Below are 12,943 nucleotides of genomic sequence, written 5' to 3' on the forward strand. Positions count from 1 at the left end.
CGCGTTTGTCGGGGGCGAACAAGGATCCTGAGGAGAGAGAGAGAGGGTCAGGTTCACAAACCTTTTTTTGCGCGGCTTCTCATTTCTCAGGACCGGGCTGCCCGCAGTTATGGAACATCTGCGACGGTCCGGTGCAGGGGTTTTTGTGGGAGTCATTGAGGACTTTTGGGTTGGGCAAAGCGTTTTCTTTGCCTGTATGTAGATTCTTTCTCACAAAAGTTGGTCTGGTATGGGGGGATACGGGAGGTGACGATCGTTGCCTCATGCTCCCTTTTTCGTCCCGACGAGGGGAGACGACAAGAAAAGTCTTCTGATATCTACCCTGCTACGAATAACGTCCTGCTTGGTTCATGCGCAACCCAACATGTCTGGTTCCCATGGTTCCATGTGACGAAAGCTTGTCTACGTTTGCCGGGCTAATTAGTCCAGGTCTTGTCAAGGTCAGTGACGACCAGTCTCTTGTCTGTGTGTGGCAGTGTCCAATCGCCGCATAATGTAGATCGGCTGGGCCTGTAAGTCCGATAGCAGAGACCAGGCCGGTCTTTTCAAGTCCTATAGCAAGGACCAGAGGACCCGTCTGATATGGTTCGGGTGGATGAAATGATGTTCACAGGGGAAGAGACCGGAAGCGCGGATGAGCGGCGGTGGATACCCTCAGAATAGTTTCTCGCATAGGAAAACAGAAAGAGAGGGCATGTAGCCGTCATACACTTTCACGTTGCTGGTGAGGTAAGCGGGCTGCCTCCTTTTGCGGGAAACGACGTGGGTGCGGCCATTGCTCGCTTGCACTCGTGATTTTCGTAACCTGCTACACCAACGGGCGGAGGCGAAGACACGTTAGTTCGTGGGGGGAAGCGAGGGAGATCCAGGGGATGCGCGCATTCGGGACATCTTTCCCGTTCTTCTTCTGCGGCTGTTGCTGCTGCTGCTGCTGCGCGCGGCGTGGAGACGCTGGGAAGGCGCAACCAAGAGTCTTCTCTTGGCCGTGTCGGAGGTTCTGGGCAAAGGGGCGGAGCGGAAGGACGGCATTGGCGGTGGGATGCGGGTGGTTGAACTTGAGTGCGGGCCAGAAAATTTCCTGGAGGTGGGTGGTGAGGGTGAGGTTTCTTGAGACAGATGTGAAACGGGAGAATGGAGAGGTGGTGAAGAAAGATGTGTGGTTCCGAACGTGCTTGGACCCTGCATGACAAATTCTCCATGCCTGGTGCTACCTACTGCAGGTTCAACCGGAGACGACGCTCTGGTTATTGTGAAAGAGAGTGCGATGGTGCCTCGTCCTCATTCGGCCCCCCTGTGGATATCGTTGAGCTCGTTGTGTGTTGGCGGGTGTCTCATCTATCAGGTGTTTATCGGTGTTTACCGTCCCATCTAGAACACGGGATGAAACATCTTTCTTTTCGTTCTCAGGGCTGGCTGGAGGCGTGTGGACTAGGAACGGATGAGCTGGATCAAATGACATTCGTCTAGAAGCGCCGAGGTTGCTTCTCGCCCACAACTGAGTCTGCTTTGGACAGTTGTAGTTGTTGAAGTTTCCAGAGGCCGACAAGAAGATTGAGAGCGGCGTTCGCCGTGATTTGGGAAGCTCGGTCGACGTACCGGGGAGTACTTAGTCTGATACCGTACACGAGACCTGACTTGAAAGACAGATCTTCCCGCTGCCTCACATACATAGTCTGTGCATCCGGCCAGAGCTTAAAGGAGACCCGCAGCAGCAACAGCAGAAGCGGCGGCAGCATGACGGGCAGGACAAAGTGCAAGAACCTCTTGGGCGGATACCATGTGTGTGTTGCGAACTCGTCGGGGCCTCCAGCCCCCACCTTGCTGTTTTGCGACGTCCATACTGGCCGTCCGATGAGGCTTGAACCACGGCATCGATGGCGTCTTGTTCCGTCTAGGGGCCAGCCCTGCTCATATTGCCTTCGAGAAGCTTTGCATGTCGCGGACCTCGGTGCAATCAGTTCAGCAGACGGAGGAACTTGCTGAGGCGAACGAGCGAAGAGGCGAGAACCACCTGAATCTTTCGTCGTTCTGGATTACGCCCTGACTTGTCCAATGGGATAGGACCTTGTCAGGAACCGATTCTCGCTGTATCTTCACCACATGCGAGGCTCCACTTGACGAGCCGATGTCCTTACCCCTCGTTCATGGAAGGGGGAACGGACGGGATGTGGACAGTGGAGTTTGTGAGACCCCTAGATTAGTAGATAGCAGTCGCCGGTAGACTCGGATCAAGGAGGTGAAACCCCCAGTTTATTAAGGTGTTGACCCTGATTTGCCTCGCCTCGCTTTCGATATCGAGAGGCAAACATGGCGATGAAGCGAGAAATAAGTGCTAATAAGCTGTTACCATAGCTTCAAGTAGGATAAAGGCAAACTTATTGCTAGGGCACGGCGAACCCAAGCAGCCTTTTGAGAAAGGAGGCACGAGCCGGGAAAGAGCTGTTGCAAGGCATAAGACGGTTGAGGTCTATGCCACTTACTCGCTGCTCCCACCGTGCGTTGCTCTGCCTGTCACATCAAGCAACCCTTGTCTTTGGGTCATCCCGAACTCAGCGTGCTAAGCCCGAGCACCGAAGTTTCGTCCAACGAGGAAAGGAGCTGGAGCTTGTTGAACATTGTGGCATGCCGCGCGGTTGGCTGGATGATGCCGAGGACTTTGCTGTGATAAGCGGTTCCATCCCGTATTCTTGAGTCGAGTACGATGGTTTGAACAGTCGAGAAAAAGGCGACCTTCATTCGCGCGCGCGCGAGACAGCATGTAAGGGGAGTGACTGACTGCAGGAAGCGCCGCACGGGCTCCGGATGGGTGCTGTCAAGCTGACGGGGATGATGTGATTCGTCGCGGGGCAGTTGTGCTCACGCTCTGCCGCGCCAGGGTCGCAGACTGACAGAGAGAGTGACTGGGGTGTGAGGGGTGAGGGTCAAGACAAGGTTGAAGGGGAGAAAAGTGAGACAGAAGGAAAAAACCCCGATATGAAGAGGGTTGGAACTCTGAGCTGGAGGTAAAGCAGTGCCGTTGGGGAGAACGAGGTGTCAAAGAGGGGGGAGGGAGCCCGCGGAAGCATCAGGGTTTGGCAATGCGGTTCTTGTCGTGGACAACCCCTGACTGGATCTAGATCCATGATCTCACTGTCTGGTTTTCTCGCATGGCTGGTTTGCGACGTCGTCCAAGTGCCGCCCCATGATTCGTGAGCTCGCTTGAACCAACGGGAGGCAAGCTTAGAGTTGGGACGAGATGGCGATGGAAGACATAGAATGGAGGAGCTGCTATTTACAGCTTTCGTCGAGAGATGCAGTAGCCAGTGGGGTGCGGGACAAGTCGTCCTACAACGCCAATCCAGCTGCCGGAGTGTATTGTTGTGTGTGTGTGGCGGCGGGATCGTTCCAGCGTGTTGGAGTACGGCGGCAGCTGAGCTGGAGCAGCAACCCAGAATAGCTCGAAGACGGGTGTTGGGATTGGCAGAGAGAGAGAGAAACGTGGCAAAGACAAGAAACTCGCGGGATAGATGCGGCGATTGGTGGTTGCCCTGATCCACGCCGGCACGTCCCCGTTGTCTGGTTCGTCGATGAGTCTGAATGATGTTGAGCGTGTCGAAGCCATGGCGAGGTCACTCCAGCTGAGGACTCGTACAAAGCAGGAAGAAGCGAAGTGATACCGTCATTGGATCTGCAGTGAGTCGTGGTTACCGCTGCCTTGGTCTCTGAAGTTCCATCAAAGGGCCATTGCTGGATGGGTACGAATACCGGTGATGGGTATCCGTAGGTAGGTAGGTTGTATCAGTCTTCTTGCCTGTCCTGTTTGACAGTCTCCAATGCCGGGTACGTATCGCGTCTGGTACTTACCCTGAGGTGGTCGTACCCTGTCTTTCCTGCCTTGCCGTAAGTGCATCCTGCCATTCCGGGCATCCTTGTCGTTCCCCCTTGTGGAGTCCCCCTCCCCCTCCCCCTCCAGTCCTCCGGGCCGGACCAAAGCCCAGCAGCCTGTGATGGAAGTGAGGCCCAGTGCCCAAGCCCCCAGGTACGACACTGAATGGACGTCCACAGCGACATATGCGGCACTGTAGGACTCAGGAGCCCAAGTGCCCAGCAAGAGACGGGAGGGCAGCGAGACGCAGGCAAGACAAGCGCCCCCCCCGTCAGCTACGCCCCGCTGACCAGTGCCACTCCACGCTCACTGCAAGCACACTGACGGACCTCTCTGCAACTCTGTAACGCCTTTCGCCCCCCAACCTGTCCACCAGGAGGAGGAGGAGCAGCAGCTTGTCGTTATGTGATACTGCCATGCTCGATTCCACACTGCTTCGCTTTTTACTCCTTCCGTCCCATCATTTCCTGCTCGCACTTACCTCTGCCTCCTCCCTCTCTTCTCCCACCCCTCCCTCGTCCTGTTAACTCTTCATTATTCGATTCGATTTCCTCCCAGGCGTCCGAACGTGATACCCCTCCCTCCCCGCCGCTTGTTCCCCTGCTCCCATACGCAGTACACGAAAGAAAGGCCTACGGACAGCAGCCACCCACCTGATATTTTACGGCCTCCATACGAAGCAAAACCGCTCGACAAATACGCATCACGAATAAACCGACACACAGCCAAACCCCACGCGCCCGCCTGTCGCCTCTGTTTTAGCTAAGGTACCATTCACCTGCCTACCTTGGCGTCTACGTGGACGACCTTCTGCTCGACGACACCTTCTCCACCGACCGCAGGCTAGACCGGGATTCTCAGCGAAGCAGCATCGGAGTTTCGCTCGTTAGCTGATCCCGCACCGCTACTTCTATTGCAACTGCAACCCGCTATCGCTTGTTGTGCCGCCAGCCGCGATCCTCACTCCTTGGTTTACTTAATTCCAGGGCTTCTTATCCACCTCGGCCTTAGCTTCCTGTCGACTCAGCCACCAGCTTACCGAGCGAATTACAAAGAGCTTCGCCCGCCGCTACGCTATTCTCGCGCTACCTGCTTGCAAATACCGAGACGGGTTTCTCAACTTTTACGCCCCTTCGTCTTTTCCGTCCCGCTGTTCCCCTCCTCCGTAGCCCTTTGACAACCTCCAGCTTGGTTGCGCTCGAGAGATTGGGTAACCACCGTCGCTCTCAACGACAATCTCGCCCTCCGTCAGCTTCCCCAGGCTTGACGACCACCGTATTTCCGATCCCGACCGTGCCGTTGCGACGCCCGACTGCGAATTCTAGCTTGTCCACCAAAACTTGCCCACCATGGACCACATGGGCTTCCAGATGCCTCACATGGGACACCCGCCCCCATTGATGAACCAACCGCCCCAGATCTTTGGAGCTTACACTCCTGATGGCCTTCCCGTTCGGCACATGCCGCCTGACCTAGCGGCGCATATGTTCGGCGACCCATCTACGCTACTTGACGATGCGAACGAAGCCAAGAGGAGGAGAATTGCCAGAGTAAGCACCCTACGATGGTCCTTACCCGGCCATTGAAACTGTGCAGTCGTAGAAAACGTGCTCATGTCATGTCCCGCAGGCCTGTGACATGTGCCGAAAGAAGAAGATTAAGTGCGATGGCAAGCTACCCGCATGTAGCCATTGCATAAACTACAAGACAGACTGTGTCTTCACTCAGGTTGAGAAGAAGCGCAACCCGCCAAAAGGGTATGTCCAGCCGCGCAGTTCAGGCTCTTTGGGTAGCCCGACTGACACGATAGCAGAGCAAAGTACATCGAAGGACTGGAGAACCGTCTAGGCCGTATGGAAAACTTGCTGCGACTCTCAGGTTTGTATCCCGCTCCCCACGAGGAGACCGGCCTTATCTGACTGGCTGTACAGGTCTACTCGGCGAGGACGATAACGGCGAAACTGATCTTGGCACTCTAGAGAAGCGCCTGGCCGAAAAACATCAGCAGTCGAGACAAGCTTCTCAGGTTGCTTCCAACCCGACTTCCCCATCCCAGGCAACTTCGGGACAGAACGAGAATGAATCAACTCCCCAAAGCGCGATTACCTCTCCTGAACCGACGAAAGACTCCCACAAGGAACCCAAAGAGGGCGAGAGGCGCAAATCTGTGCACCCCGAAGAACCCGAGAAGAGCGAGGAAGAAGTCGAGGCTTTGTCCGAGATGATGTGCTCCTTGGTCACAAACCAAAGTGGCGAGACCCGATACATCGGATCCTCCTCCGGCTTCTCCATTTTCTCCCCCAAGGGTATCCAGTGGGTCCACGAGAAGACGGGAGACAATTCATTCCAGCAGATGATTTCCGAGGTATCGATTGACGACCACAAGTGGACTGCGTGGAAGCCAGAGGTTTTCAGCGACCTGTTCCGTCGACCAATCTTCCGACCGTTGCCCCCGAAGCACGAGGCTTTGTCCCTGCTGAAAGATTACTTTGAGAACTTCAACTGCATGTTCCCCTTGTTCCATCAGCCCACTTTCATGCATCTGGTTGAGCGGCAATATTCTGACGACCCCTACGAGGGCACCGGATGGTGGGCGAGCTTGAACTGCGCCCTGGCGTTTGCCCATCGCCTGCGCGTTATGAGCAACCTCGTGCCCCAGGAAGAGGACGAGAAGGCATGGGGTTACATCAAGAATGCCCTCGGAACATTTGCTGAGCTGACGATGCGCAACACGGATTTGCTGAGTGTGCAAGCACTGCTCGGCATGGCTCTGTTCATGCAGGGCACACCGAACCCTCAGCCTACGTTTGTCCTCGTCGCAACTGCGATTCGTCTCGCCCACAGTATTGGTTTGCACAAGAAGGGAACCGGTTTCAACCTGAACCCTATCGAGATTGAGCAACGCAAGCGAGTCTTCTGGATTGCTTATATGCTCGATAAGGACTTGTGCCTTCGTGCGGGCCGACCTCCCGCACAAGACGATGACGACATGAACGTGGAGCTTCCCGACGCCGACCCGGAGGACAACATCGGCAACATTCCCTTGGCTGAAGGAAAGGGCAAGATGAACTTATTCAGAGTCATGTGCGAGTTTGCGACAATCGAAAGCAAGGTTTACTCTCGCCTGTACTCAACCAAGGCAACGAAACAATCCCCCGGCGAACTTCTCAACACCATCGGAGAGCTGGATCAGGAGCTCGAGGAGTGGAAGGACAGGATTCCAATCGATTTCAGGCCAGAGCACGAGATTCAGGCGTCGCACACGCCTCTTATCCTTCACGTCGTCATGCTTCACTTGACGTACTACAACTGCCTGACAACAATTCACCGTATGTCGGTGCATCACGGATACTGGACCAGTCGCTTGTCCAACTATGCCATCCAGGGGCTCAACGCCAAACCCCTTAACCCACGCGTGTTTTCTTCCGCAGCGCTGTGCACGGCAGCTGCGCGAGCATCCATCTCCTTGCTGAAGTACATGCCTCAGGGAGACTCTTCGAGTGTCTGGTGAGTTTAAGCTCAATACATCAGGCTCTAGATTCAGTAACTAACAGTCTTTGCAGGCTCATTCTCTACTTCCCTGTATCCGCACTAATGACACTTTTCGGAAACATTCTCCAGAACCCCATGGATCCCAGAGCCAAGTCCGACACAAGATTGATGAATCTGGTGGTCAACTTCTTGTCCATGCTAGGTCAGGAAGCCGAGACCGGCGGTGTTCACCGTATGCTGGGTGTTTGTTCCGAGTTTGAAAGAATTGCGAAGCTCGTCATCGAGAAGGCAGAGAAAGACCAGTCGTCACGGCGGAAGCGCAAGAGCGAAGCGGCACCGAAAGTATCATCAAGCCCGGCCGCATCTTCTCACACACCTCGGCCAGTGTCAGCGACGACGCCGACTCCACAGACGGTCACTCCCTCGGCGAACTCGGCGACGAATGGACAACTGTCCCCCGACTTCAACGGGGAAGCCAACCGTCGCAGGCATGGATTCAGTCCTATGCAAACCACTTCGATGCGCGAACCTTCTCCGGCTCTCCCGTCGGCAGGATGGCCACACGAGTTTCCAATGCCGGATCAGGCCCAATTTGGTAACTTCGCGGAGATGACAGGATTTGGCGGAATCCACAACCCCCGTTCACCGCCGATGAATATGGGCGCGCCGTATCAGCAACCTCTCTTGCCGCAGGATCTATTTTCGCTTCCCATGACGTTGGACTGGGACTGGGCTGAGATGAGCGGCGGCGCGTACCCAACGGTGGAGAATGGAAACGTTGGCTGATGCACGAACAGTTCTATGCCAGTGGATCTGGCGAGGATGAAAAACGGATGAGAAATCCCACACGGGACCGAAGCATGGAATATCATGGTGGAAATCTGGTCTATTTATGGGCATGTGAGACGAAATAACGACACTTTGAACGTATGTACTAGTAATCAGCCCAGCTGAGGCGGAAAATATGTTGTATGTGGGGTCCCTCCGTGGACAGCGGCCATCGTGCGGCGTGTATATTGCCATAGAGTGGCGGACATACGTCTAGCATTGACAAGAAAGATCAATAGCAGACTCAATTCCTTCATTTTCAGAACTACTCGTCAACTTATTCGTGCATTGTGCTTCAATTGACAGCAAACGGACGCCTGCGTGTAAGCCCTGCGCAGGACGTCCATACTTCCACTCTTTCCTACACTCCACACTCTAGACTACGTCAACCAGTGGAAGCCTGCGGTCCAAAAAGCGCCAGGTGGAATGCAAGTGTCATTGTCCGGGTCGGAGTTTGCGGCGGAAGCAGCCCGTCTCAACCGACAGAATTGGCGGCGGGACGGAGTTTGAGTCACGTGCCGCTAAAAACTGGGCTGCGATGGGACCCGCAGCGAGATGAACTCATCACTAATGGTGGTGGTAGCTTTTCGCCATCGCGCAGTCATCCCGGAAACCCTGGGCCAATCGCCAACACCACCACCTCGAACTCTTCGAACGCCGCCGAAAACGCTGCGGCTGGTGTCATTATTTCCATCTTGAAGTCTTCCGGATATCCATCCTCAACCCGACAACCGCCCAGCACCCACCAAGTTGCCTCAATGAGGTAGCACATCGCTGCACGCGGTGAATTACATATCCAGCTCGGCCCCGGTCGTTCCGCCTCGTCTCTACCGGCATACACAATCATGGCGAGGTTCCTGCGCCAGTCGGCGCAGCTTGCGCAAGCTGTCAGGACTGCGCAGCACCCGATCACACGGATGCGTTTCCAGCCGTCGAGAATAGCACGACTTGCCCCGCAGGCACCCCTCGCCGCATACCGATCGCAGTTCTATTCAACAAATAACAAGCCAGAAGCTCCCAAGAAGAAAAACGAAAAGAAAGCCAAGAAAGAGGACGCAGAGGCAGACCAACACAAGAAGTTGGACAAGGAGGCAGACAAATTTAAGCAGGAGAACGAGGAAGGAAAGAAGCCAGAAGAGGAGACCGACCCCGAAAAGCTTCGTTTGGCCAAGGAGGAGCTTATACGGAAAGAATGGCCGCTTCCCAAGAATTGGGTGTACCTGACGGAGGAGGAGCTTATCATGCTGAAGACTATGGCCTATAACCCAGCTCTACCTGGGTTCCAGAAGGACTTCCTCCTGAAGAGCATTGAGGAGATAAGGCTACTAGGAGTCCCCGAGGAATTGAAGGAGATTCTGTACTCGCTACAGGACGGCAAAAAGGACATAAGCTTTCGCGAAATGGCCAAGCTCATCCGTGTCTCAGCACAGATTACGAGCAGATGCGCCCAATACGAAGCGATGACCCATATGAGTGAGGAGGAGAAGGCAGCAATGAAGGAGATAGATCAGGCGAAGAAGGATCACTGGGAAAGCAAGAAGCAGAAGGAGGAGCAGCGGGGCCGAAAGTCTGAGTCGGGCGAGGGCGGTAACGAAGGATCGGGCAAAAACAAGTGGCTTTTCGGCATGTTCAGCACTGGCGATCTCGTTGTCGCTGCCATCGTCTGGGCGGTGATTCTGCCGTTCTTCGAGTCTCTGCTGTGGGGTTCCGAGAAGGAGATCACTTGGCAGGAGTTGCGCAGGAACTTCCTGGACAAGGGACTTGTCAACAAGCTCGTGGTCATCAAGACGTCTGGCCGTGTTCGTGTCGAGCTGAATCGCGAGGGTGTCCAGTCTGTGTACGGCGGCAACGAGGGCGTCAACCCCAACATGCAGTACTACTTCTCCATCGGCTCCGTCGAAATGTTTGAGAAGCAGCTGGAGGACGCCCAGCGGGAGCTGGGTATCCCACCTGCAGAGCGCATCCCGGTGAGCTATGCCACCGAGGGTGGCATTATGCCCTTGGTCTACGCTTTTGGTCCGACCCTCCTCTTGGTTGGTCTCCTGTACTACACCACGAAGCAAATGGGTGGACGTGGAGGCAACCAGATGTTTGGGTTCGGTAAGAGCAAGGCTAAGCGTTTCAACCACGAGACAGCAATCAAGGTCAAGTTCAACGATGTGGCCGGCATGGACGAGGCCAAGACGGAGATTATGGAGTTTGTCAGCTTCTTGAAGACCCCAGAGCGCTTCGAGAGGTTAGGTGCCAAGATTCCGCGTGGTGCCATTCTCTCTGGACCCCCTGGAACTGGTAAGACGCTTCTGGCCAAGGCCACGGCAGGCGAGTCTGGCGTTCCCTTCTTCAGCGTCTCCGGCTCTGAGTTTGTCGAGATGTTCGTCGGTGTCGGTCCTTCCAGAGTGCGCGACCTCTTCGCCACGGCTCGTAAGAACGCGCCCTGCATCATCTTCATTGACGAAATCGATGCCATTGGTCGCGCGAGACAGGACGGCAACCGCCCGGGCGGTAGCAACGACGAGCGCGAGGCTACCCTCAACCAGATCCTCACCGAGATGGACGGTTTCAACACTCAGGAGCAGGTTGTCGTTCTCGCCGGTACCAACAGAGCCGATATCCTTGACAAGGCTCTGATGCGTCCTGGCCGTTTCGACAGACACATCTATATTGACCGCCCGACAATGAAGGGCCGCCAAGAAATCTTCAAGGTGCATCTTGCAAAGATCGTTACCAAGGAGGAGATGGAGCACTTGACTGGTCGTCTGGCGACTCTCACCCCCGGCTTCTCTGGCGCTGACATTGCCAACGCCGTCAACGAAGCCGCTCTTGTCGGTATGTCTTTCTCAGTCCCGTCTTAATATCCACAGTTCACTGACATGCCATAGCTGCCCGTGCCAACGCCGAGTCCGTCGAGATGGTCCACTTCGAGCAGGCCATTGAGCGTGTCATTGGAGGTCTCGAGCGCAAGTCCCTTGTCCTCAACCCCAAGGAGAAGAGGACGGTCGCTTACCACGAGGCCGGTCACGCCATCTGCGGCTGGTACTTTGAGTTCGCCGATCCCCTCCTCAAGGTCTCCATCATCCCTCGTGGACAGGGCGCTCTGGGTTACGCCCAGTACCTGCCCTCAGGCGATGCCTACCTGATGACAGTGCAACAGCTGATGGACCGCATGGCCATGACCCTGGGCGGCCGCATCTCTGAGGAGCTGCACTTCCCAACCGTCACGACCGGTGCCAGCGACGACTTCCGCAAGGTCACCCAGATGGCTCGCAAGATGGTCACCCAGTGGGGCATGTCGGAGAAGGTCGGCCCGCTGCACTTTGACGACGACCCAAACACACTCCAGAAGCCCTTCGCCGAGGCGACGGCGCAGGCCATCGACGCCGAGGTCCACCGCATCGTGGAGGAGGCGTACAAGCAGTGCCGCGACCTGCTGACGGAGAAGAAGCACGAGGTCGGCCTCGTCGCGGAGGAGCTCCTGAAGAAGGAGATGCTTACACGTGACGATCTCGTCCGCATCCTCGGACCGAGACCGTTTGGTGACCACCAGGAGTTTGAGAAGTACTTTGGCGGCCAGGGCCAGAAGAGCGCGCCGCCGCCGCCCCCTCAGGAGACGGAGAACACGGACTCTCCGCCCGAGAACCCGCCCGTCGGCCCCACGCCCACTTTCAAGAGCTTGGAGGACAGCCAGGACGGGTCGAGGAGATGATGAGAGGGCGAGGGGATGGCACTCGAAATGTGGTTTTCAATTTCTTTAGTCTAAGGGAATACAACAAAAGGGCTCTCAACTCTGCCTTCGCGGCGGCTGTGTTACTAGTAGAGGCATCAACCATTGCGGGCTGGAGTAGATTGGGGAGGCGGGGGAACACTTCACACTTGTACTTGTAGTAGGAATTGTAGATACATCCAGCTTGACTCTCAAAAATACCAAGTCCCCTACAGAGGGGTATGATGAAGGTCGATTGGTAGTCTCGAGTGAAAGGCGCATACGTTTTTGCTTCTGTTAGATATTCATCAATCGTGTGTGGTTTCGAAGCCCAAGCACAAAATTCATCTCAGTACCTAGGGTGAAAACTTCACACGAAGCAGGCGCGGGTAGTTGTTCAGCCCTCTGGGCTTATACTTGTGAGGGCAAGTTGCATAGCTCACCCAAAGTCAGAACCGGACATAACACACAAAGCAGTCAGAGCGTTTTGGACAGTGCTTCGTCCGGCAATGGGATTGCAGTGCACGGTTTGGGCGGCTTGTATCATAGGTGCCAAGGTGTTCTTGCCAGGTATCTTCTACTGATCCTCGTCTTACTGGATGAGCTGTGCAGGTTCATCGACATGTTTATTAAATGATGGAAAGAGCATAAGTAAGTTTTAACGTCGGAAAGCCTCATGCTATGCCCACAAGTGCACTCCTTCGCGTGGAGAATGACGTCTTCTCGAGCCAATTCCTCCCACGAGACACCAACTCATATGGTGACAATAGACAACAGACGACATTCGAAACTCTACCATCGATCTAATGGTCAATGGTAGGGTCTGGGGCCGTGTGACTGACCGCATTAGTGTCGCGTTAAGTGGTGTCATTCGGGGTTAAGGAAGGGCACGGTTCAGAGTTTTTCAGAGATGGCAAAGGACGGCTATTAAATTCCTCTCAGAGATTGAGATCTTGCCGATCGCGTGGGATGCCGGCGCCATTCTGCTGCGGCCGTAGACCGAATCTTGTTTCTGGCGCCAGTCTAAACCCAGCTTCTTGACAAACGAACAATGACAG

At 55.3% G+C, this 12,943-nt stretch overlaps 2 protein-coding genes across 2 annotated transcripts; both read left to right on the plus strand.

Moving 5' to 3' along the window:
- Positions 1-5,214: 5,214 nt before the first annotated feature.
- Positions 5,215-8,143, plus strand: COL26b_000244 (uncharacterized protein; the record flags this gene model as incomplete). The annotated part of the gene is made up of 5 exons (XM_053173214.1): positions 5,215-5,415; positions 5,495-5,622; positions 5,679-5,743; positions 5,797-7,372; positions 7,429-8,143. The coding sequence occupies 5 exons, from the start codon at positions 5,215-5,217 to the stop codon at positions 8,141-8,143; spliced, it is 2,685 nt and encodes an 894-aa protein (XP_053042920.1).
- Positions 8,144-9,030: 887 nt separating this feature from the next.
- YTA12 (Mitochondrial inner membrane m-AAA protease component) lies at positions 9,031-11,888 on the plus strand (the record flags this gene model as incomplete). The annotated part of the gene is made up of 2 exons (XM_053173215.1): positions 9,031-11,011; positions 11,065-11,888. 2 exons carry the CDS (start codon positions 9,031-9,033, stop codon positions 11,886-11,888), a joined length of 2,805 nt encoding a protein of 934 aa, XP_053042921.1.
- Positions 11,889-12,943: the final 1,055 nt, after the last annotated feature.

This window comes from Colletotrichum chrysophilum (genome assembly GCF_026319265.1).
Source record: "Colletotrichum chrysophilum strain AFK26 chromosome Unknown scaffold_1, whole genome shotgun sequence".
NCBI classification, from domain to species: Eukaryota; Fungi; Ascomycota; class Sordariomycetes; order Glomerellales; family Glomerellaceae; genus Colletotrichum; species Colletotrichum chrysophilum.